This window comes from Schistocerca cancellata, chromosome 9 (assembly GCF_023864275.1).
Source record: "Schistocerca cancellata isolate TAMUIC-IGC-003103 chromosome 9, iqSchCanc2.1, whole genome shotgun sequence".
Taxonomy (NCBI): domain Eukaryota; kingdom Metazoa; phylum Arthropoda; class Insecta; order Orthoptera; family Acrididae; genus Schistocerca; species Schistocerca cancellata.
The window spans coordinates 309,442,264-309,470,105 of NC_064634.1; the positions used below are offsets into that span (position 1 = coordinate 309,442,264).

Sequence of the window (27,842 nt, forward strand, 5' to 3'; positions counted from 1 at the left end):
CTGACCAAAAGTCTTGTTCCTCCTGCCACCGAACTTCACTAATTCCCACTATATCTAACTTTAATCTATCCATCTCCCTTTTTAAATTTTCTAACCTACCTGCCCGATTAAGTGATCTGACATTCCACGCTCCGATCCGTAGAACGCCAGTTTTTTTTCTCCTGATAACGACGTCCTCCTGAGTAGTCCCCGCCCGGAGATCCGAATGGGGGACTATTTTACCTCCGGAATATTTTACCCAAGAGGACGCCATCATCATTTAATCATACAGTAGAGCTGCATGTCCTCGGGAAAAATTACGGCTGTAGTTTCCCCTTGCTTTCAGCCGTTCGCAGTACCAGCACAGCAAGGCCGTTTTGGTTAATGTTACAAGGCCAGATCAGTCAATCATCCAGACTGTTGCCCCTGCAACTACTGAAAAGGCTGCTGCCCCTCTTCAGGAACCACATGTTTGTCTGGCCTCTCAACAGATACCCCTCCGTTGTGGTTGCACCTACGGTACGGCCATCTGTATCGCTGAGGCACGCAAGCCTCCCCACCAACGGCAAGGTCCATGGTTCATGGGGGGTGCTTGAATTTATAAATACAAATTGCTAAAACTAGCTTTAAGTCAGAAAGGGCAATAGACAAATCAGAGATAAGGAATAGTAATAACTACATTATAAGCATAAATGCAACAAAAATTGGCTGCAGTCAAGGAAAATATAAGGAGTAACCAGTGTCAAAGGGCTGCTAGGTATTTCAGAAGATTTTGGCATTGTATTGCACTTGAAAATGATCATTGGGTTAAGTTTAGTACTGTTAGCACAACATAAAAGGACAAAAGTGTAGTGCATTTTTTCATGTTCACTTGCTTTTATATTTACAGTTTTAGCACCTTTCATGGCAACAGTTCTGTTACTCAGACATCAAATTTCAAGGAGTTTCATCCAAATTCGCTATTTTGCTTAGTTCCACACTGATTTTCTTTCAATGTTGAATAATAATAGAATGGAAGGATAATATTTTCTCTTTATACTCTTGTGGCATTTTCTGAGCTATTTTGGTTTTGGTTCACATGCTAAGTCCATGATGCTTCATAAATCTTTAGCACCAAAAAATAGGGGAATGTCAAAGAGAGTAGGAGAATAAATAATTAATGTTTCCTCATTTATTTTTGAGAAAGTCTCCTTAGTTGAGACATAAATCCTAACCACAAGATTAGCAGCTCATGCAAAATATTAATGACATTCTTCCCACACATTACTCATCAACTGAACAGGGAAGAGGAAAAATGTTCGTGTTACCAGGAAGTACCCTATTCCACATACTGTAAAGTGACTTGCAAAATATTGATTTAAATGTTGATGAATTTTGATTGTGTAAGTTTAATGCAAACATTACTTTAAAAAAATATGGGGATTGGACTCTCATATGGTGAAAAATAATTTTCCTAAAAAAGTTTCGTATACTACTGAACACATCATATTTGATAGAAAAGCAAACAGTTCCGGAAAACTGTAATATAGCAGGCAGATGACACTAGAAACATTATGTAAGTGGTAAATTTAATATTTTTTCATGGCTCAGTCTGCAAGCAACAAATGAATAAATGATGGATAAATTTATGCCAGACTTAACAATGAAGTAATATACATTTCATTTTGGCAGCTGTTTGTACTTTTCCGTGCAGACTTTATTACATGACTTTCGTGAAAAGAATAGGTGGAATATTTGTAGGAGGAAATTGATATGCGGAAGTTTAATTAGCAGTAGTGAAAGTAAATAGAAAGACTTTTGGTGAATTGACTATTAGGCTATAACAATAGTATTGGTGAATGCTGTAACAAATGTTGACATTGTTCTGAATGGAAAAATGGATAATACAGTGAGTTAATATGAGCACAACAGTACTGACGCTATTATTTCCACTAAAAAATGCTAACAAGAAGAAGAACAACATCCTATGAGTTTATGTGTAAGTCACATCGTGATTCGTATAAAATAACTAGGAAATTTGGGAAATGGTAAAAATAATTGAGACTGTTTCATAGATACTTAGTAGTCTAGCGTGAGTGGATTGCTATAGAATGGGATGAGGGGCATAAGGAAGACATATTTATTGACAAATACAACTTTGGTGGAAGCAATAGGAAAGAAGGGAGTTGTTCGGAGGTCTGTGATAGGTTTCAGCTTCATTCTGAACACTCTCACGGAAGAAAAAACGTACTTGAAACAAATTGAGATACTTTGAAAAGTACCATCTGAATTACCCCTAATATTTAAAAGAGTGATGCTGAACCAGATATGATTATGGATTCATTTCATAACCTAGACTTGGTAGGGTGCCCTTGAAAGATGTAGAAGAGGGGAACATATGAGGAACTGAAATATTGCTGAATTAAGACAATGAGACAGTGTGAAAACTCTCCACTAGTGATCATTTTGGCAAATAAACTTGTAAAAGAAGGAATTTTAAGCATTTTAAATGTGGCTCCGTAGAAGGATGTTAAAAATAAGGTGAAACAATGGAAAGTCCAGGATGAAATAACAATATGGGAAGGGTTGATAGCTGCTCCCCACATATGGGAGATACTGAGTCGCAGACTGGCACAACACAAAAGAATGCTAGAAATATCTTTTGCTTTCAGACAAAGTTCTGCTTCAGAAGAAGAAATTTATCTGTAAACTAAAAATATTACTTGTGCTCTTTTTCATAGTGCCCATCCGTGACTCAGTGCCTCTTTTTTGTAGTGAGTAGCTGTCTATCATTTTCATATTGTAGTTGTTAGATTAAGTACTATAAATAATACAGAATGCAAGAAGTTTGTTAAAAATCTGCACTAAAGTGAGAAATATTGGCAAATTTGCTGTCTTATTCAGTAACAAGAACCAGTTTGAGTCTCAGACTACTGTTTGGACTATATTACAGTATTGAAAATTGTTTTACTGACAGAACTACCAACTTTACTAACACACTTTATGGGCTATAAGACGCACTTTTTTCTTCAAAACATTGCCTCCACAGTTTAGATGTGTCTTATACTCGAAATTAATGTAAATATATCCCGTGTTTGATTTAAAATTCGCACCAGTCTTGAAAATGGCCATATATTTGATGCCACAGGAAACCTATCTATCTGCAACATTGGATTCAACTGGTGGCAGCAGTACACCGATGTGACAAACATGAGTTGCAGGGATTTACAAGCTTGCTAATGCTGTCCCCCTTCCATCCCACCATCACAAAACCCAACACTGTCCAGCCTGGAAAGTGTCATTGCAGTCTACAGCGCCAGTGAGCCCGAATTGAAAATGATTTGTGTTATCAGTAACATTACAGTATTTTTGTTAGTGGTAGTTTTGTAATGGAAAAAATAAAAGGTATTTATATGATGTGAACTATAAATTGAAAGTAACAGTATATGCAGAAGAACAGGGAAACAGAGCTGATTAGCGACATTTTGGTTCTTCACCAACAGAAAAAATACCATTCGCGATTGGTGGGCTAGTAGAGAAGATCTGGGAAGAGAAAGAGAGATATGACAATGTCAAATACACACACTCATAACCTAGCGCTACAGTGGAGATTAACAGACGTTAAAAGTGAAGTTGTTTGGTGCTAAAGATTTATGAAGCATCATGGACTTAGCATGTGAACCAAAACCAAAATAGCTCAGAAAATGCCACAAGAGTATAAAGAGAAAATATTATCCTTCCATTCTATTATTATTCAACATTGAAAGAAAATCAGTGTGGAACTTAGCAAAATAGCGAATTTGGATGAAACTCCTTGAAATTTGATGTCTGAGTAACAGAACTGTTGCCATGAAAGGTGCTAAAACTGTAAATATAAAAGCAAGTGAACATGAAAAAATGCACTACACTTTTGTCCTTTTATGTTGTGCTAACAGTACTAAACTTAACCCAATGATCATTTTCAAGTGCAATACAATGCCAAAATCTTCTGAAATACTGCCAAGTTGTGTTTTTCATGTACATGATGAAGGATGAATGGACAAGGCTGGTATGAAATTATGGATTAACAGAGTGTGGGAAAAGAAGGAAATGTGCTTTATTGAAGCACTGTTAGCTGAAAGAGAAATTGAGACAGGGAAATACAGAGCTTGCTGTAATTCTAGGAGGATTTACTTCTCAATTGCAACCTCTTGATGTCTCAGTTAATAAACCATTTAAAGTGTTTATGAGAGAGGAATGGAACAAATGGATGATGGATGAAACCCAACATGAATTCACATCGAAGAGAGCTCTAAAATGAACTACAGTCAAACAAGTGTGTCTTTTGATAAACCGGTTGTGGTCTAGAGTGAGAGAAGACTTTATTGTTAAATCTTTCATAAATAACACTCTCGATGGCAGTGAAGACCACCTTATGTATGAAGAGGACAACAATGGCGAGGAAGAGGAAGAAGTACAAGGAGAAGAAGAAAGTTCACGTGAAAATTTTCAGGAATTTTGAAGGTCAGTTTGGTTTATAAACTAAGATTTTTTTAGTCTGTCTTTACAATCCAATAGTAAAAATGGTAAAAATGTTATTTTAAAAATTTTTGCATAAAAACTAAGGTGTGCCTTACAGTTTGTAAACTGTGGTATTCCATCAAATTGACAAAATATATGCACTGTGTACAAATATTATGTAAAAGAAATCAAAGAATGAAGGAAATTAATCTTCATCATGATTAAATAGAAAGTCAATAAATACAGTAAAGCCTCATTTTTATGTCCCTGCATTTTACATTTTCCCACGTCTTACATTCATTTTTGTTGTCCCAACAGAACTCCTATTCTCTCAATACAATTCTTTCTCATGATTAATGATTCCATGTCACAACATTTCCCACATTTTAAGTTTTCTTTGATGTTATCACAACCTTTAATATTGTTTTTCATACAGATTCCTGCAAAAATTGCGTCATATTCATGCTGAAACTCAGCCTTGGAACAAAGCAGAAAACACAGAGTACATGTAGATTTATTGCTCATGTAAAGTAGCATTATCACAGTAAGTGAGATTCCACTGTCAGTGTGTTGGGTCACAGCAGTCTGTGTTGTAGGTTTGCAGTGTTTTATGCTGAGTCACTGCCTTAATGATAATCACTCTCTGATCCTAGTGACTCTAGTAGCAAACTTCCTTCTGCCCAATGCATTGTATTACAACAGCTTTAATTTGATTTCATAGTTGTATACACAGATCAACAACACTTTTGAAGATAGCCATCTATATAGTGGGGTTTCTCGAATCATTGTTACTTCTGTGTGAAATACACTAATCCATACTAGGCCCCCAGCCTTAGGCTGGTACGAGCTGATGTAATGTAAACATTCTTCTGCAAGATGCTCCATAACATGATAGCAATTTCCACCCTCCTTATCACACAGGATGTTCCTGAACTGAGTGACCTTGTCAGAAGCAAGCTTTAGATTTCGTGCCTATTCTCTGTTTACGAAGACTGCCAGATTGAGTGTTTTCACCAGTATTGTGTTAAAAGTATTATTTGCCATAATTTTATGTTGATTATCAATAATATGTCTCACATCAGAACATGAATATCTTTTTAAAGTGGTTTCACAAAATTCTTTTGCTTCTGTATTTTATTTATGCCATTGGGCATGATCACAACAAAGAAGGAAACCTGTGCATGCATTTGTGTGTGTCAGCAGCCAGTCACTGCTTTTATGATTGATGCTTTGTATTCTGTGCAGAGACATGTAGAGCTAATTACTGTTAAAAAGAAACAAAAACAATTATTTCAGATTTTTTAAACAGGCAAAATTTAAATTGTTTCAGTTTCATATTTTGAACAAAATAGAAAAAATTTTGAACAAAATAGAATGACATTAAGAGTAATTTATTGATTTTCACTTGTTGTGTTTAGTATGCTTACCTGTATTTTACACTTTCCTGCATTGTACACTTTGTTGTGTCAGTCTGCTGAAAAGTATAAAAAGGGGTTTTGCTGTACTGTTATACAAATTAGATCAGATTTTTGCATCCTCCAAGGTTTGATTACTACTGTGCCTCAGTGATTGTAACTCTGAAATTCCCAACGAAGAATCAAAAGTTGAGTAGATTGCTATAATGACTCATGAGATGTTGAGAAGTCACAAATCACATTCCAGCCTTGAGAGTGTTTTTCCAGAAGTGGGTAGTCAACCTCAGTGTATCCAAAAGAGAATGGGTGGTGGTACATTGTCACAGTGTGCTGCTGCTGTTGTTGTTGTTGTTGTTTTCTTCAGTCCAAAGACTGGGTTGATGCAGTTGTCTCCATGCTGGTCTGTCCTGTGCCAGCCCATTCATCTCTGAATAACTAGGCTACTGCAATCTACATCCATTTGAATCTGTATTCATCCTTTGGTCTCCATGTACAGTTTTCATTCGCTACTTTCTCCCCATTGCCAGATTGACAATGCCTTGATGCCTCATTACATGTCCTGTCAACTGATTTCTTTTAGTCAAGTTGTGCCATAAAGATTTTTCTCCCCAGTTCTATTCAGTACCACCCCATTAGTTACTCAATCTTCAGAGGTAAACTTACAGAATTGGGAAAGATTCTATTCTCTTTTTGTCTGAACTACTTATTGCACACATTTCACTTCCATACAAGGCTACTCTCCAGACAATTCCTTCAAAAGACTTCTTAACACTTAAATCTGTATTAGATGTTAACAAGGTTCTCTTTTGCAGAAACACTTTCCTTGTTACAGCCAGTCTGTATTTTTTATACTCTCTACTTCAGCCATCATCAGTTACTTTGCTGCCCAAATATCAGAACTCTTCTACCACTTTTAGTGTCTCATTTCATAATCTATTGAACCTGATTTAATTTGACTACATTCCATTACCTCATTTTGCTTTTGGTTACTTATTGACTTACTTACTTACTGATGGTCATCTTATAATCAGTTTTCTGTTCTTCTGTAAATAATTCTTGTCATTATTTTGCAGCACTGAAATAGATTCAGGAAATAGTCTCGTACTTAGATCTTGGCTTGTTTGATGTATAATTAAATGTGAGATTTAAGTCTGCCGGTTGTATTTGATGTACTCACCTGTGCAAAACCAGTAACTCTGTGTTTGAATGTTAATTTTTTAGCTCCTCGGTTTCATATACAAACCCTGTCTTCTGGTAGGCAGCAGAGTTGGCAGTATCTTCTTGATGATTAGTAATCTAATCTCCTATATATGTTACATTCCTACCTTGATACCGAGCGAGGTGGTGCAGTGGTTAGCACACTGGACTCGCATTCGGGAGGACGACGGTTCAATCCTGCATCCGGCCATCCTGATTTAGATTTTCCGTGATGTCCCTAAATCGCTTCAGGCAAATGCCGGGATGGTTCCTTAGAAAGGGCACGGCCGATTTCCTTCCCTAATCCGAGCTTGTGCTCCGTCTCTCATGACCTCGTTGTCGACGGGACGTTAAACAGCAATCTCCTCCTCCTCCTACCTTGATTTAGCTTCACTGAAAATAAAGAAACTAAACAATGTAATAAGGTCACACAAATTTCGAACCTTGTAATAATGAGTCTTGTGAGAATAATATTTTTGGTGTACATGTTTCATAAAAAAAGATTTATTTTTCCCTTAACTTGCTAGTCTTCTTTTGGCATTGTATCGCCACTGGACAGTGGAAAGTAGCTTGCGGTATTCTGTTTACCCCTCTTGTAAACTCAGACTCTGGACACTGAAGGGTGAAAAGAAGATGAACGAGTTGCTGGTTGAGATGGGGTGAGTTACCTGTTTTTGTTTGCCTTTGTTTTATGTCTGTTTTTTCTAAAATGTAAATTTATTGATTCTTACAATATCATTGGTAATGATATTTGCTGAAAATTGCTTCATGTTATCTCTGGAGTGTGAAATTTGAGAGTTTTTCCTGGTATATAAATTGTTGAAATTACTCATGGGAGGCCAGCCAGGTGACATCTTCAACAATTGCCGATATTTTGACAAGTTCATCCCCTGTCGTTTTCGAGGCACAAATGTACCAAGGGAACGCCTTGCATGGGAATTTAAAACACTGATATGCTGTGTGTGTGTGTGTGTGTGTGTGTGTGTGTGTTCACTAGCGCAGTGGCCAGCAGCAAACTAATTACTCAGCAGAGCCAAATATCAACAGTACAATTACTGAAATATCTTACAAGAGCCAAATTTTGTAAACTTGAACTGTATAGGTAGGTTCATTGATAAACGGTGTTGTTACGGAAGTCCAGGGCTGACCTTCACTATAAATGTACTGAATCTGATTGAGCTATGTTTGCTAAGATTGACCTGTTTGAGCTCTCCCACCCACATTTGTCATGTATAATTTTTTCATCTACCTGCTTTTGTCCATCCTCTCTGTATATCCAAGCTATTTCAACATATCTTTCTCAATAGTCGAGACCACATCTTCCTTTACTCCATAGTGCTCCATAAGATTAACTCAACAAACTCTTCTTCAAGTCTTAAGTCTTAGTTACCCTATAGGTACATTGAATAAAACTTGATATCATACTTAACAACAGTATCATACCTTTGTAAAATTATGTTGTAAAGTATCCATAAAATTAAATCATGACAGTGACTGACGAAAACAGTAATTTGAGCAGTGGCCTTGCATCTTCTTAGGCTAGTCAAATTTATATGTTGTTTTTTTTTAATTTTTGGCGTAATTCCAGGTTCTCATCAATAAGACCATTACTCAATTTACTCTTGATAAGGTGGAGTTGGCAACCATACGAGTGCTGATTTTTAACTATAACTGTATTGTTTCCGGTGGGGACATGTGCTCGGAACTAATACATTGTGGAACACAATGCAGAGATACGACTTGTGACAGTACACATTGAGATTTTATCTTCCTGTAAATTATTTCTCAATATAAGGGAAAGTTAGATTGCTGCTTACCATGAAGGTGACACATTAAGTTGCAGACAGGCACAATTAAAAGACACTTCCACATTAGCTTTTGGCCAAAGCCCATGTCAGAAAAGGAAATGCGCCCCTCCCCCCCCCCCCCCACACACACACACACACACACACACACACATACACACAATGCTACAGCAGAGTTGGAAACCAGGATTACATTCAAAAGATGTACTATATATTAAACAAATACTAACAAAGAGATAGAGGGGCTGGCCAGTACTTACCTCAGCTCAGTACAGCCGATAGATACACATAAAACAGAACCGAAAATTTACATTCCTAGCTTTCGGAACAAATGTTCCTTCATCAGGGAGGAGAGAGGGGAAAGAAAGGGAAGAAGGGAAAGGAGATTCAGTTACTCACAACCCAGGCTATGAAGCAACAGGGAAAGGAAAATAGGTAGGGTAGCAAGGATGGAGGCATGGTTGTCAGAGGGAAGCCAAAGATATATATATTAATTGATTCAGCTTACTGCAGGACTGGTGTTGACCCTACCAAAAGTGTCAAGAAAAAGACTAACATTGTACTGAATGAAAGTTCCTTGTTGCAAGATATTATCAAGAGTCTTAATTCTTAATGTGCTGTTTCCCCCAAATTATACAGAGTGTTTCAAAAAGGACTTTACAACTTTGAAAATTCATATAAATGAATTCATAGTACCTACAGAGATGATTGTAGCCAACAAAATTTGTTGCAGGGACCTACGATTATATGGGGTACTAACTCAGTTGCAAATTCTGTATAGAACCTGACAGGTATTGTATGAGGCATTAGTGCCTAGTTTAATTTTAACTGTTTTAGCTGTTTCTCACTGTCACTGACACTATCATCAATCATATTTTCTGTAATGTAGAATGAACATGGAACAGTATTCCTGTATAGACTTTTCTTTGTGAACGAGCATTCAAAAGTGGAATTTTGCATTTCTACCTTGGCTCAGCAGTGAAACAGGGTGTGAATCAGACATTCAACAATGCTATAATCCCCCTTGAAAATGTCCTCCGCAGATTTGGATGAAACGTCGTGTTTTAAAGTGAAATCCATTTGACCATGGCATAATAGCCCAGAACATTTTATTAATTGTAACAGTCTGTGGGACTGTGATGTTGGATCCTGCCCACTGATGCAATATAGGGTGCCTAGGGAGTTATTTTCTTGAATAGCTAGACAACATACAAGCAAATCTTATTAATATAAAAGCAAATCATATTAATGGAGTTTATTACAATAAATTGAACCGACCACACTTAACTCTGACGCAATTGGCGACGTGCAAATAATCACTGTCTTTCGCTATATACAATTTCCATGCAAGCTATTAATATAAGGCACAAGTCTCAGGTAAACAGTTAGGATGAGGGCTCATCTTCTAGTGTCCTAGTTAGCTTACTATTGGCTGACATCATCTCACAGTCTTCTCTGAGGTTATATTCCATGCCGATGTGCCAGCACTTGATGTTACGCCGGAACATGTGAAATAGAATGATGACATAGGCTCAGTTGTAGGGACAGCGTGTGACAGTCTTTGGTTTGTTGGTAGGATAATGGAATAAATGCAGTCAGTCAACAAAGAAGGCTGCTTGCAAAACTCTGTTGCATCCCGTCTTAGAGCAGTGTCCAAGGGCAGCACAAATGATCGTAGATAAATGTAATTCATGGGAGAAAATCGTGCAAATGCTAAAAAGCCTAAATAGACTAATGCTGGAGGGCAGGCATCAACCACCCCTTGAAAACCTACTTGCAAACTTTAAGGAACTGGTATTACTTGAATATACTGAAAATACTGAAGCCTGCTATGAAGTACATAGCACTGCAAAGAGAATAAGAAGCTGATTACAGTACACACAGAGGCATTTTAACAATCATTCCTCTCATGTGTCATAAATGAATGGAACTGGAAGAAATGGTAAAATGTGGCTCATTAAGAATATGCAGCATTGCATGCCTCTGTGAGCATGATCTTTTGCGAAGTACCCAACTCAAAATGTCTGTTGCATGCAGTACCCTTTGCAGTGTTTTCTCGGAAGCTGTTTTAGATGGGCTTGGCGTCACTGACAGCAGCAATTCCTATTAGGTTGGAAACCCGACTGTCATTGACAAGGCATGACACTCTTCACTACACCCCATTGGTTTGAATCTCTTTACAACAACTCATGTTGTGTTAAATGTCTATGAGTCAAACACCATTCCATGTAGACACTTCGGACAGACCTTGTTGGATCGCAAACAAATAGGTGAATTACATTCACTGTGAACTCAAGGGTTTGTACAAATGTGATAGTTCCTTTCTGACACATCTTCTGCACTGATTCCACACAGCTGATTGAAAAATGCACACAGATTCACTACCATGACTGACTACAGTGATAAAGGATTATGAACTACTGGTACTTGTTCTATAGCACTTCAAAATAATCAGCGTGCTCTATTTAGAAGGTGCCCAATATTTTGTAAGGTGGGCTTAAAAATTGGAAAATAGTCAAGAACAAAGTTTTATAAAAAGAAACTCTTTCTGTAAAGGTCGTAAGGAAAGGAAAATTAAACAATGGAAACTCCATGTAAGAATATCAACAGTGTAGGAAAAGAAAGATTGCTACTTTCCGTAAAGATGACACGTTAAGTTGCAGACAGCCACAATAAAAAGATACACATAGATAAGCTTTCAACCACAGCTTTCATCAGAATAAGAGAAACACACACCATTAATTCACGCAAGCAAGCACACTTAATGCATGGATGACCACCAACTCTGGTAGCTTGCACTAGACTGCAACATCCCCATAGGCTGGAGCAGCAATCTGGAATGGGCTGTGAAGGATAAAGGATAGCAGTGTAGTGGTGGGGGAAGAAGGAACACTGTCTGAAAGTGTGTCCAGGTTCTAGAATGCCAACAGGTGCAGTGTCAGGAGGTTGTGTGGCAGGGAGGCGTGAAAAACGAAGCCAAAAAGGATAGGAGCAGGGAGAGATGGGTGGATGCATTGGTGAGGGCAGCAAACAGAGTGTGTGTGAGATGAGAATGGGGAGGAGGTGAAGTGATTTGAGGGGGGGATTGGAAACTGTTGTGTAGAGGGTGTGGGAACACTATGTTGCTGTAGTTTTAGGCCGGGTAGTTATGGGAGTGGGAGAATGTATTGTAACGATAACTCCAATGTGCGCAGTTAAGAAAAGCGGGTGGTGGAGAGGAGGATCCAGATGATTCATTAGTGAAGCAGCCATTGAAATCAAGCCTGTTATGTTCAAGTGCATGTTCTGCCACATGGTGGTCTACTTTGCTCTTGACCATAGTTTGGCGGCAGCCATTCATCCTTATGGACAGCTGATTGATAGTCATACCAATACAAAAAGCTGAACAATGATTGCAGCAGAACTGGTAAATGACATGGATTCTTTCACGGGCAGCCCAACCACCGATGGCGTACGATAAGCTTGTGACAGAACCAGAATAGGAAGTGCTGAGTGGGTGGATTGAGCAGGTCTTGCACCTGGGTCTTCCATGGGGATATGATCCTTGTAGCAACAGTTTGGGATGGGCATAGGGATGGACTAAGATGATGTGGAGGTTGGATGGGTGGCAGAACACCACTTTAGGAGTGGTGGGAAGGATCTTGGGTAGGATATCACTCATTTCTAGGCATGATGATAGGTAATCAAGGTCCTGGTGAAATATGGGATCCAGTTGTGGGATGGTACTGGGTGACAAAGCTCCTTGAGGTCACATCAAGGACAGTAGCATGGTGGGTTGATGATTATCAGGTGAAGCACGTGGGAGAGAAGCTGTTGAGATTGTGAAAGAATGAAGATATGTTGTCTTGGCCCTGAGTGCAGATCATGAAGAGATCATCAGTTAACTGGAACCAGGCTATGAGTTTGGCATTTTGGGAGGCTAGGAAGGTGTTCTCTAGGCAGACCATAAACAGGTTGGCATAGGAGGGTGCCATACAGGTGTCCATGGCTGTGTTGCGGATTTGTTTGAAAGGCTTCTCTTCAAAGAAGAAGTAGTTGTGGGTTAGGATGAAATTAGTGACGTATGAGGAGTGAGTGGGGTATGAGTCTGAAGGATGTTGGGAAAGGTAGTGTTCAATAGTGGAAGACCATGGATATGAGGAATTTTGGTGCTTTGGGAACTAGCGTCACTAGTGACAAGTAGGGATCGAGGGGATAGAAGGGTGAGGATGGTGGAGAGGTGATGAAGGAAATGGTTGGCATCTTTGATGTTGAAGACTTGATGTCTGGCAATTGGTTGGAGGTGTTGGTCAATGAGGGCCAAAATTCTTTCAGAAGGGACAGAATAACCAGCCACAATGGAGCATCCAGGATTGTTGGGGTTTGTGGATTGTGGGGAGCATGAGAAAGTAGGCATGCAGGCTGTTATAGGGGTGAGGAGGGAAATGGATTCAGGGAGAGGTTCTGGACATGGCTTAAGTTTTAAGCAGGAATTGGGGTTGTGTGCTCCTGAAGGCCGGCCCACACATCTGACGCATTACAGGTGACTGGGTAATGCATAATTCCCAGCCCCGGGTCGACAGGTAGGATTTGCACGTACCCCCCTTACAGGCCAGGCCCAGAGAGGTGTGATTGCCTGAGCTGCAACCTTCCCAAATTGCCGATCGGTCCCTCTGTCAGGTGTTCGGGAGGTGTGACCTGAGATGTGAACAATTCTCTAAGGCAGGTGCGCCCCCTTGTGAAGGGGACCCCCAGTTGGAAGGAGCGTGCCATCGGAGACGATGGGAATTATGGGGAATTTTCTCGCAACAAGTCAATCATCTTCACAGTCAACGTCTACGGAACATAAACATAATGAGGCTAATGATTCAAATACCCTTCCCGCTGCATCACAGTTCCTCATGGTCTTACGTACTGAAGACGGTCAATCTTTTGACATGGTAAATCCATTTATTATTCAGAAATATGTTGATGCAATTGCCAGCTCTGTGAAATCCTGCTCTTGAGTACAGAATGGCACTTCGTTTTTAGATACTACTTCTGATCCTCAAACACAACTGGTTGCCACCTCGCTTCTCGATGGCTACCCTGTTTGTGTCGAGGCCCATAGAACTTTGAATTCTTCCTGTAGTAACATTTACACTAGGCTGCTCGATGGTCTAACCGAGGCCTAAATCCAATCTTACCTCTCTGATCAGGGTGTTATTGTCGTCCATCGTGTAATTAAAAAGGTAGATTCCTCCTTAGTGCCCGCCCGCACTCTTTATCTCACCTTTGGTAGAGTGGTGGTTCCGTCCAAGATCAAAGCAGGCTATGAAATTATCACAGTCCAGCTGTACATTCCGAACCCAATTCGCTGCAACCAGTGCCATCATTTCAACCACCCTAGAAAGTCTTGTCGATACCCAGCCAAATGTGTAACCTGTGATAGGGATGTGTATGAGGGCAATTGTCTGCCTCCTTCTCCCCACTATATTAACTGCAATTGTGGCCACGTTGCCTCCTCTCGGGATTGTCCCATGTATCTTGATGAGGGGGCTATCCAAGAGATTCGGGTAAAAGAAAAAGTGCCTTACCCAGTCTCTTGCAAGTTATTGGCTAGTGACAAACTGTGCATTTTCCCTTCTGACACCTATATCTCTGTTCTTATTCCCCCTTGCTCCATGAAGGACATGGCCACGCAGGCATGCAACCGCCAATTCAGCTCTGAGGTTGCGAAATCGCTTAGTGTCAAGGTAGCATCGCCATACCCCTGTCCAGCTGTGCAACAAGCCATCAAACTCTCACCTCAAGAGGCAAAGCCACCCACAAAACAGCACTCAAGTCTTCGTCTAACCAGAAAGGCTCGAAGAAGTCCATCGAAGACAAACGGTCTTCTCCTTCGCCGACTCAAAGATCTTCTTGAGGGTGCACATCACCAACCATTTTTCATTGTTGGACTCCACAGACTGACTGCATAAGCAAGCCGATGCTTCTGTGGGCACCATGGAGCAGGATCCTCCTGCTCCTGTGCCCTGTAGTAGCGACTCTTCACAGTCTGTCACTCGGCAGCCACCGACATCTCTTCCTCGTCATGACTCTCCTCCAATGGAATGTTTGCGGCCTTCTGTCCCACAAAGAGGATTTACAGCTGCTTTTAGCATCACAGTGTCCCCTTGTACTCTGCCTTCAGGAAACAAAATTGCGCCCTCACAAACTCTTTGAGTTTTCACATTTCTTAACGGTTCATTTTGACATTTCCCCTGGGGTTGACATTCCATCTCATGAGGGCGTCATGCTGCCCATACGGGATGACATTCGCTGTCAACCTATCTCCCTGACTGCCCATCTTCAAGCTGTTTCAGTTCACCTTTTCCTTCCCCACTTGACTTTTTCTCTCTGTATCGTTTATCCCCCTCCGTCATTCGATGTCACCGGGGCAGACTTCCTTCAGCTTATTGGGCAGCTACCGCCCCCATTTTTGTTACTTTAATGCCCATTGTCCTCTTTGGGGTTCTCCCAGGACCTGTCAGAGAGGTGCTCTCTTGGCTGACCTTCTTAACCAACTTAACCAGGGAAACAGTGTGCCTCAGAGTTCTGTCCTGAGTGTCATCCTATCGCCATTAACCCAATGATGGCCTATCTCCTGCCAGGCATCTTCAGCTCCCTTTTTGTTTATGATTTTTCCATCTATTGCAGTTCTCCATGGATCTGTCTCATTGAGCGGCAGCTGCAGTGATGTCTTGATTGGCTTCACTCCTGGAGCATTGACAATGGCTTTCATTTTTCCACTGACTAAACTTTCTATATGAATTTCTGGTGTCACAAATGGTTTCTCCTGTCATCTTTACGTCTTGGGCCTGTTGTCCTTTCATTTGTTGAAGCTATGAAATTTCTGGGTCTCGTGCTCGATAGGAAACACTCTTGGTCCTCCCATGCGCCTTACCTGACAGCCCGCTGTATGCGGTTCCTAAGTGTCCAACGTGTCCTCAATGGTACTTCCTGAGGTGCCAATCGAACCACCCGCCTCTGGTTGTACCGATCCCTTGTCCGTTCAAAACTTGACTATGGGTGGCTTGTTTATGCGTCTGCACGTTCATCCCTCTTACGCCGTCTCAACACCATTCACCATTGTGACATCCGTTTGGCCACTGGCGCCTTTTACACTAGTCCGGTTGATAGTCTGTATACTTAAGCTGCTGAACTACCACTGTCCTACTGCCATGACTTTCTCCTCAGCTGGAATGCATGCTGTTTGTCTGCCATGCGTGGCCACCCGTCCAGTGCTGCCTCCTTCAATGCTTCCTTTGATCATCAGTATGGGGCATGTCCCTTTTCTCTGTTACCTCCTGGAGTTCGCTTTCAGCACTTGCTCTGGCAGCTTAACTTCACACTACCTGCAACTACTTCACCACCTTAGCTTCGTGAAGTGGCCCATGTTAACCTTGGCCTTTATTCGCTTCATAAGGACACTACTCAGGCCTTGCTCTATTGCCTTCAGTTTCACGACCTTTGCGATAGTACCTTTGTATACACTGATGGCTCTCGGGCTGACTGTGGGGTCAGATGTGCCTTCGTCATTGACACCTGTGTTTTTCGATATCGGCTTCCAGCACACTGCTAAGTATTTACAGCCAAGCTCATTGCCCTGTATCAGGCCATCACAGACTTTTCAATTGCGTCCTCTGCCCAGACTCTTTCAGCGGCCCTTCAAATTCTGTGTGCACCGTACACTGCCCATCCCTTAGTGCAGCAGGTCCAGGAAAACTGTAATTTGCTCACTCTTGTTGGAGCCAGTGTGATGTTTCTGTGGGTTGCTGGTCATATCGGTCTTCCAGGAAACGAGGCTGCTGATGCTGCTGCTAAGGCTACAGTCCTCGTACCTCAGCCCGCTAGTTCCTATATTCCCTCCGATGATTTCTGTGTTGTCATGAGGTGTTGTCCCTTTGGCATCACCAATGGTTCTCCTTTCACGGGAATAAGCTCTGGCTTATTAAGCCTCTCCCAGCGGCTTGGACGATCTCCTCTCAGCCCTCCCGCCGGGAGGAGGTCATTTGAACTGGGCTGCGTATTGGACACTGACTTTTTAGCCATCGTCATTTGCTAAGTGGCGCTACCCCACCAATTTGCACACATTGTGCCCAAGTTTTAACTATCCGCCACTTCCTGACAGAATGCCCATTTTTTAACCGTTTATGTTCCTGCTTGGGTTTGCCATCTGAGTTATCGGCTGTTTTAGCAAATTACGTGTGGGGTGTCGACTGTGTTTTACTTTTTATCCACCAAAGCAATATGGCGAAGGCTATTTAATTTTTAGTTCTGGACCTCCGTTTCTGTGTGGTGCATCTTTTAGCCCTTTATCCATGTGCCCGTTTTTGGCTCTACGTGCCTGTTTTTAGCTGTCTTCTCTAATGTCAACTGGGAGTGACATATAGTCGTTTTTTAACTTCTCTCTGTCTTTGTGTTCTATAGTTTTGACATGGGCACATATGACCCCAGTTGTTTTTTGCACCCTAAAGCAAAACAAAACATCATGTGGCAGTTTCCTCTTCTTTGCTGTACAAAAGAATGTTTAGAGATATAATCTAGCAATTTTATCACATTTCATTTGCTGCTACCTTATAAGCAGAAATATTATACATTAATTTATGCATGTATTTGTTTGATTATAATGAGTGTGTAAGATTTTTATTTGAAATTTGTTATAATGGATAGGGTATACACAGTGACAGGGGTGATGTGTGCTATAATTAAGTCGATACTGCTGTCCCTCTTAACTCCATTAATTAGGAGACAGATATCCACTGGGGCGACAAGAGTCAGGGGATGGCAGTGTGCACATATATAGATGAGGTTAGTATCGTGCACAAGGTATAAAAGGGCAGTGCATTGATGGAGCTGTCATTTTTACTCATGTGATTCATGTGAAAGGTTCTCAAAGTGATTTTGGCCGCGCGACACGAATTAACAGACTTTGAATGCAGAATGGTAATTGGAGCTGCATGGGTGGGACATTTCGTTTCAGAAATCATTAGGAAATTCAGTATTCTGAGATCCACAATCTCAAGAGTGTGGCAAGAATACCAAATTTCAGGCAATTCCTGTCACCACAGACAATGCAGTGGCATTCATTAAATGACAGAGCAGCGGTGTTTGCATAGATTAGTCTTTGCTAACAGACAGGCAATACTGCAAGATATACAACAAATGTATCCATTAGGACAGTGCAATGAAATTTGGTGTTAATGGGCTCTTGCAGCAGACAAGCAATGCGTGTGCCTTTGCTAACGGCATGACATTGCCTGCATCCTGGGCTCGTGACCATATCACTTGGACACTTAATAGCTGGAAAACCATGGCCTGGTCAGAGAAGTCCCAATGTGAGTTGGAAAGAGCTGATGGTAGGGTTCGACTATGGTGCAAACCCTACGAAGCCGTGGACCCATAGTGTTAGGAAGGCACTGTGCAAACTGGTAGTGGCTCCATAACGGTGTTAGCTGTGGTTATATGGAATCGACCGGGTTCTCTGGTCCAACTGAACCAGACATTGATGGAAATGATTTATGTTCGGTTGCTTGGAGACCATTTGCAGCCATTCATGATCTTCGTGTTCCCAAACAACAATGGAATTTTTATGGATGACAGTGTGTCACGTTACTGGGACATAGTTGTTTCCGATTGGTTTGAAGAACATTTTGGACAGTTTGAGCAAATGATTTCATCACCCAGATCGCCCGACATGAACCCCATCGAACATTTATGGGATATAATCGAGAGATCAGTTCATGCACAAAATCCAGCACTGGCAACACTTTCGCATTTATGGACAGCTTGTAGCGGTTCCGCCTGCTTTATTTATTTCTTTGTTTGTTGTCCTCGGTATCGACTTGCTGCGTTGCTACACTGGCTGACACTGACTACCGTATATAATGTAGCCGACAGGTGCACAGTTGCGTTTCACAGTACTTTAATTTCACTTGTCACAACCCCCTAATAATACACAGTTGTATGGCCAGCGCACTATTGTTTAACTTTCGATAAGCCTCATTATTAGTTTGCAGGCAAACCTCCACATACTGCTACAATACTTTCCTGTTGAACATCAACAAATAGTAAAAACCTAGCCACAAAGTTCACAGTTCTTGAAGAACAATTCAAAATAAACAGTTTTCATAATATTCATCTGTTATTGGCCTTCATTGTAGAAAATTGTAGGCTTGTAGTACATTCTGAAATGCAATATTTCATACTGGTGTAGAGGATGCTCAGGTTCATTTTATTAAATAATGTGAATACTGGCGGATTTTCTGTTGTTGAATAGACGTATTTTTAGTCATTTCACTTCACAATACAAATTGATGTCACCCACCATGCTAACACAACACACACATAACATGTTCTCCCTGCTCACATTTCCAGCTTATTCTGAACCAGAACAAAGATTTACCTATAACAACATGTAGCGAAGAAAACACACTCTTATAATGATCTATTCATGCAGAATCATCTTTGAAACGTACATTACAAAAACAAAGTACAAATAATTGTTTATCATTGTATATCTTTTCAAAAAGTCCATAATCATCATATAATTACATGAAGTGTTTATATATGTTGACGTTTACAAATTTTAGTACAGACACATGGTAGTGGATTTCTGGTTTTGCGTCTTCAACTTGGAAATCAGTCAAATTATTCAAGATTTGTTAGTACCTTTATCTCATCATAACCAGTTTTATTGCAATCACCCCCCCCCCCTAACCCCCAAAAAATCTGAAAGCATGAAATGCGAGAAGAATTTAGGTACAAAATAATTAAACTGGTTATGTGAACAAGATTTTGGAGTACAACAAATCAGTATATATTTGTACAATCTTCATTACATCATATACAATGTTTTCGACTATCTTAGCAATATTACTTCATTCAAAAGACAACAAGAGCGGAAGTTTGTCTTTACGAAGTTCTTTTCCCACAAATTTTCAAAACAATTAAAGTCTTCTGACTTTTTACATATTCTGTAGCTTTCAGGTTGTTACATATGTGATTTAAGATGAATGGGATAAGCAAAAGATGGTACACATAACAAATATTTCTACTTGTAACTCTATTTTTTGACATAAAATTACATTCATTGATTTTATCACAGTGGTATGACAGTAGAACCTGTATTTTATGAAAAGTAAGTATTTTGAAAAACTTAGAAGTATTGTGATCAACAAATGCCTGTAAGTAATCACTACACAGAAACATTTTCTTTATACTCTTTTGTATACTAATATTTATAAATGTGACTTCAGTTACTGAAATATTATTGATTGGTTATGCACTATGATCGAAAGAAAACACTTAGTCCATGCAGAGTTATTTGAACTGACCTGCTTTATAGAAAATATAGCAACATACTTTAGACCGCAGAACAAAATTAGTGTACTTACAGCGAAACCCTTATTTTACATTTTCATACAGTCCATACTTAAAAAATGCAAAATTAAAAGAAAAGAGTTGAGGAAAATGTTAAAATCCACAAAATATGAGCTAAAGCACATGTAATTGCCATATGTGATTAAAAATTGCAATCCTTTCCAATACTCTGTATATAATATGTCTTAAGCAAGGAAATAAAATGTACAATACAATGTTCATACAATAATTTGTGGTAGTGAATTTCATTGGTTCCTAAAAAATCACAGTGTGTAACAGCAAGTAAAAACCCATCAAAAAATTGAAATTGGTATCCAGGTACAAGGTAATGGATCCATTTTCCGACATAGTTCAACCATAAATTATAGGTTCAAAACAAGTGTTTTTGAGAGATAATGCTTTGTGCTCACCCAGAAAAAAAGTAAAAATTGATGAATGTGTTGAATTAAACCGAAAACATCACAACAGCTAAGTGGTGAAACCATAAACATAAATGTGGACATCTGCTTAATGACAAAGTATGTCACCATTACTTTTATTGTTTAATGCTTTCCTTAAAAGCTGCATGTCATATGCTCACCACTGTTAAAGTGTTATTTTATGCTAGATAAAACTGATGTTACAAGCTTATTAGAAATCAGCTCAGTGAATTTCTGTACAATATGTAAAATGTAAATTTAAAAGAAAGCTCAGGTGCTACAGTTTTGCTTCATGCTCTCTCTCTCTATCACTGTGTAACGGTTCTCGTTGAATGTGACTTAACTTTAGCTTCTTCTGCTTGGTCCATTGATGAATTAATGCAAAATTTTCATGCTTAACAAAATTTATTCATATTAATTGACATCTGAGCTGCACACTCATCATGTAAACCAAAAACGGACAGACTTCACTGATCTCTTTGCTTCCAAAAGTAATTTCAAAACTGACTTGTTGCAGCATCGCTTCATTTCTTTATATAGAATCTTAATGATAGCTTCCAAATTAGTCCATTATTAAATTTGCACAATTTCAATGTTACAATTAAAATTTACGAAACGTACAGAAACTGATGATACAGCCGAATAAGGTACAAAATACAATATTTGAATAACAATCTTTTGTAGTAATATGTTTAGTTTTCCTTAAGAAAATCATTCTGAACTTTGATTACAATAATGTCTCGCGTATTATTTTAGTTGCATAATTAATTACAGTTTGGATCTGGTTCCTAACATTAAATGACATTACAAATCTTGTGCTTCATCCGACTGCATATGAGAAAGTTACAAATAGGCCTCAAATTCTGAAATTGGAAAACTGTGAGAGGTAAACAATTGGAGAGTTAATTAGAAATGTAATTACAAAGACAAAGAGGAAGACATAAAAATAAATAACAAATGAAAATACATCGCTTGGTAATAACTCCTAAGCTGATTCTCAAAATAAAGATGCTTTCTATTACTAGATCATTAGATTACCATTTTGTTAATTAGAAGCATTGATTTTTCATGCTAACATCTCTGCAGTCTCTAGTTATTTACTGCTCAGGACTTATCACTTCAGTTTCTTGTTTAGTTACTTAATTTAGTATATGTACAGAATTTTATTAATGACAACAATCCACCGATAATTATGACAACGCACAATCTTCTAGAACATTCCATATGCCTTCACAATGGATATCAAGTTTTTTATGAAATAGGACAGAATGATTCACTACTGGCCATTAAAATTGCTCCACCAAGAAGAAATGCAGATGATAAACAGGTACTCATTGGACAAATATATTATGCTAGAACTGACATGTGATTACATTTTCATGCAATTTGGGTGCATAGATCCTGAGAAATCAGTACCCAGAACAACCACCTCTGGCCGTAATAACGTCCTTGATATGCCTGGGCATTGAGTCAAACAGAGCTTGGATGGCGTGTACAGGTACAGCTGGCCATGCAGCTTCAACACGATACCACAATTCATCAAGAGTAGTGACTGGCGTACTGTGACGAGCCAGTTGCTCGGCCACCATTGACCAGACGTTTTAAATTGGTGAAAGATCTGGAGAATGTGTTGGCCAGAGCAGCAGTCGAACATTTTCTGTATCCAGAAAGGCCCGTACAGGACCTGCAACATGTGGTCGTGCATTATCCTGCTGAAATGTAGGGTTTCGCAGGGATCGAATGAAAGGTAGAGCCACGGGTCCTAACACATCTGAAATGTAACATCCACTGTTCAAAGTGCTGTCAATGCAAACAAGAGGTGACCAGTGGCATCCCATACGATAACACCAGGTTATATGCCAGTATGGCGATGACGAATACACACTTCCATTGTGAGTTCACCACAATGTCGCCAAACACGGATGCGACCATCATGATGCTGTAAACATAACCTGGATTCATCCAATAAAATGACGTTTTGCCATTCGTGCACCCAGGTTCGTCGTTGAGTACACCATTGCAGGTGCTCCTGTCTTTGATGCAGCGTCGAGGGTATCCGCAGCCATGGTCTCAGAGCTGATAGTCCATGCTGCTGCAAACGTCATCGAACTGTTCGTGCAGATGGTTGTCGTCTTGCAAACGTCCCCATCTGTTAACTCAGGGATCGAGACGTGGCTGCACGATCCATTACAGCCATGCGGATGAGATGCCTGTCATCTCGACTGCTAGTGATATGAGGCCGTTGTGATCCAGCACAGCGTTCCGCATTACCTTCCTGAACCCACCGAATCCGTATTCTGCTAACAGTCATTGGATCTTGAACAATGCGAGCAGCAATGTCGCGATACGATAAACCATAATTGCGATAGGCTACAATCCGACCTTTATCAAAGTCGGAAATGTGATGGTACTCATTTCTCCTCCTTACATGAGGCATGTTTCACCAGGCAACGCCGGTCAACTGATCACAGCATCTTCTTCCTGTTGGTTAAATTTCGCGTCTGTAGCACGTATTCTTCGTAGTGTAGCAATTTTAATGGCCAGTAGTGTATATATATAGACACACATACAAGGCCTTAGGAAGCACTGAATTGTTCGATAACTGTCCGGATGCATGTAAAGAGAAGGTGGTATGAGACATTTCATATGAATTTTGGGGAAGGCTGTATTGTTATAACTGGTGCCAATCTTTATGATGTACAGTGTATGGTGTATGTAGTGCAAAGTATATACATAAGTAGTGTACAAAGTTGTTGCAACTGTATTGAGTCAGATTGGAACACAAAATTCTTTAAAATGTGCTATCGCAAAACCCTTGTTCTATTTCCATATGACATCTCTGTCTAAGCACACCTTCAGCATGAAAAGTGTATTATCAGCACTTCAGAAAATGCATTCACCCCTACCAGCACTCCCATTGCTGAAGAGCCACTCACTCCCTCCAAACATCCAGCAGACAAGCTCATTTTGTGTGTGTTAGTGTGGTGTGGTTGCTGTGTTGGCAATTGGGTGACTTAACAAGTCACCAGCCAATAAAAGATCACTAGCTGGAAATCGGTGACATTTTCTTAACCATAACAGAGCATATTCTTCGAGACTCAGTGTTCCAATTCAAAGGTCGATGATTAATATTGTTGCTGAATACAGTACATTGGAAACACATACGAAAAGATGGGACTGAGTTATAAGTGGCACAAGAAAACGTGGTGGCTGGGCCCCTTCATCATATATTGGCTTGGTCGAGAACACTTCCCATTGACTGTCTTGTTTTTCCATTACTGCTAAAACCTAGCAGTAGTTGTATCATAATTGTGCGGTGAAGCTAAATGTTGCAAGTTGTGTTAGCAACACCAATCATGGATTTTGTCAGCATTTCTTCTCTCACATCAGCCCTCTCTATAAAATATTCCCATAACTCCGCCATCATCCATGTTGTGAACCATGTGTCTTTTGGGCCACTTATAACTGTCATATAAAATGTCAATAGGAAGAAAACGGGATGAAGTCAAGCGAGACATTGAGTAAGAACTTAGAATTGAGGTAAATCTTATTAGGAAGAAGTGTAAAATTGGGGAATTTTTAACATTGCTCTTACAGGTTTTTCATAACGGCTATGAATGTTAACTTCATTACTGGGCAATTCTTCAACTTTTTTGCACAGAACAGAAACACTACTTGTACGGTGCTGGTTTTGTTGTTAGTTTATAATTCATTTCCTGTGAATTTGCTGTCTACTGTCTTCACATGTTCAACAAAACTGCTTTCAGCAAGTGCCACTTTGGTGTCAACATTAGTTTCCAAACCCAAAATTTGACTATTTACGTTTTTGTCAACAGTACTTATTTCTGCATGCACTTTTTCGAAAGCAATGTCTTCAGGGAGTCCATCTTTGATATTTTGGACTTTAGTGTTAAATTTAAGATAAATTTCTTTCATCCTGGACTCAACAGACCCTACACGACCACCTAACCTCTCAATTTTTGGATTGATATCATTTAGTTGAGTTGTATATATACTGATACAATCAAGTAACACTCCTATTGAAAGACCAAATTCTGTGAACTGGCTATTAATTTCTTGTTTATGATTTTAAAGTAGCTCATTAATTTTTGTAAACTGATCTGTATTATTATTATTATTATTATTATTATTATTATTATTGTTGTTGTTATTATTATTCATTTTTACTAACTGATCCTTATTTATCATTATTCATTTTTAGTAACTGATCTTTATTGTCATTATTCATTTCAATTAACAGATCCTAATTATCATTTCTCATTTTTATTAACAATGCCAAAATAGTACATATGTCATTATTATTACCTCATTTTAATAATTTACATGACTCTATAGCTTTTTCTATAAACCTATCCTGTTCTTGTTTTGCAACACTACATAAATCTCCCATTTCTGTATTATCACCCGCTGTTTCAGATTCCTGTTCAATGACTGTTATTGTTAATGATTGTGCAACCAAATGCTTCACCAATAAAGAAAATATTTCCAGTACTTAACTTCATTCTTGGACATCGACGTTGTTAATTGTTCACCTCACTTTTTATTTTTTATCCTTTTCTTCTTCTTGGTTGTGATCTCCTTTTCCTGTTACTGTTGCTCTTTTGTAACTGTGATTCTTACTTGGCTAATTATTCATATAAAATTTTCACAATATGTGCACTTTTAATCTGCAACAAGAATATAGTCCAACACAGTATTCACATTTAACTTTGAGAAAATCGTAGCCGATGTCACCATATTCTGACCGTCACCACCCTCTTATAACCCAATGTATGTTCATTAATTCTGAAGTCAGTTGAAATTTGAGCTGCAGGTCACAATTTCGTGGCACTTGGCATGCTGAGATAATGACGCACTGCAGAGAGAGGTAGAAACAGTAGAATTTAAAATATACAGTTTTTATAATCCTCATCTGTTATTGTCCTTTGTTGTTGAAAGTTGTAGACCCAAAGTACATTCTGAAATGCAATTTTTTGTATTGGTCTAGTGGATGCTCGGCTTCATTTTCTCATATAATATGAACACTGGTGGATTTTCTGTTGTTGAATAGGTATATTTTTAGTCATTTCATTCCACAATACAAATTTATCATCAACCACCATGTTAACAAAACATACGCATTAATGCACCCCATACTCCCACACCCCACTGATATCGAACTACAACAGAGGTTTACCTATAACAACCTGTGGCGAAAAAAACACTATTGTATATTGATCTGTTCATGCAAAATCATGTGTGAAGCATACATTACAAAAACAAAGTGCAAATAATTGTTTATCATTGTATATCTTTTCAAAATGTCCATAATAGTCATAGTAATTACATGAAGTGTTTATGTATGTTGACATTTATACATTTTTATACCGCTATATGATAGTGGATTTCTTTGTTTTAAGTCTTCAACTAGGAAATTGATCATTTCATATGCTCCAAGATCAGTTAGTACATTTATCTCACCGTAACCAGTTTTATTAGAGAGACTAGCATCATGCATTTGCTGGCTGTGGCCACTGCATCTGCTGGTTGTCGCTATGCGTAATTCTTGGACACCAATACTTTGTGTATACTGCCTGTACGTTTAATAGCTTCAAATATTGTTGCTAGACATGATTATTGCAACGGTGCCAAGTCTGGGACTACCCCTACCTATATGTCGCAGGGCCAGGACAGAAACACCATGTGCGTGTCATCTATAATGCCTAACTGAGTGTTCGGGTGTTTCGTTTTGAGTTTCCTGTTGAGTTCCCATTCGGTTCGGTAAACAAGAAGGATCAGTGAATGTTTCTTGTGTTGAACTATGCAAAAACAGAATTGTATGTGTATGTTGGATTGGATTCATACGAAAATTTCCTGGTGTACATGTTCCCAATAATTTGATGATACACAGAATAATGAAGAAATTTCAAGAGTCTGGATCTGTGTCACACAAATGAAAGCCCAGAGAACCAGTGTTTTAACCAAAAATAAATTAGGTAAGATGGGGAGGGCAGTGCTTGGGAAGAAGTCCGAGAAAAATCTGTGTGCTGTTTGGCACTTCAGACTGGTGTGTCAAGAGCATCTGTGCACAGAGCTGTGCACAGACTAAAATTGAAACCATACAAAAATGACAGTAGCGCATCAACTGAGGAACTCGGATATTGTTGCTCAACATCATTATTGCATCTGGCTGTTACAGTCTGTGCACAGTGGGGAAGTTGATCTTGAGACAATTTTTTTCCCAACAATGTGATGAAGTGTGGCTTCATGTAAATTCTCAGAACAATCGACATTGGAGATCTGGAAATGCTCATGAATTACAACATTCTCTGCATGATCCGAAAATAAGAGTGTGGTGTGCAACGAGTACAAGACAAATTATTGGACCAATCTGTTTCCACTAAACAATACATTCTAACAGGTATGTGAGCAATATACTGCATCCTTCTTTTCGGGAACTAGCACACAATGAAAAGATGTACTGTTATTTCATGCAGGACAATGCAAGACCACACATCGCCAATGTTTCTATGGCAGCAATATGAAGTGTTTTTGATGATAGGCTAGTTGACTGGCTTCATTCTCCAGTTGAGATTTTTAACTATGGAGAATGTTAAAAGCCAAGGTGTGTGCAAACAGTCCCCACATACTCAGAGTTGGAAGACAGGAATCGGCTAGTCATTTCTCAGATTTTGTCAGCTGAAATTTGTCGAGTGTTTGCTAATGTTTTCAGGAGATGTCAGACTGCTCTTATCACAGAGGGACATCATTTTCAGCACCTACTGTAAATAAAGGTAAGCGTAAGTTAATTAGATGGCAATGTTGTTTACACTGAACATGTGAAGCGCACATGCAGCTGACTACCGGCAGATTAGTGTCCGGCACAGCAGCAGCCAGCAGATGCAGTGGCGGCGACCTGTGGCTGTGCCACTCGACCTGCAATTTTCATAGAACCTATAAAGGTTACAAATCTAGATTCAGTGTAGCGAATCAGGTAACAGCTCTAATTTAATTATAAATGGACCAAAGACTTTGGAGGCAATTGCATAAATATTTCAGATAAGAAAGAAATAATGCACAATTCTTACTCAATATGGTGTCCAAATTGAAGGGATCTGTAGTGAATATTGTTATTAAAACCGCAGGAAGCTACAGCATTTGAAGAG

General features: G+C 39.4%; 1 protein-coding gene across 1 annotated transcript in view; it reads left to right on the plus strand.

The window, feature by feature from the left end:
- LOC126100767 (cell division control protein 45 homolog) overlaps positions 1-27,842 on the plus strand; it is a 145,424-nt gene that overhangs the window by 73,514 nt on the left and 44,068 nt on the right. Inside the window, exon 8 of the mRNA XM_049911387.1 lies at positions 7,598-7,729. Within this exon, the coding sequence (XP_049767344.1) occupies positions 7,598-7,729 (132 nt within the window). The remainder of the gene's footprint in view (positions 1-7,597; positions 7,730-27,842) is intronic.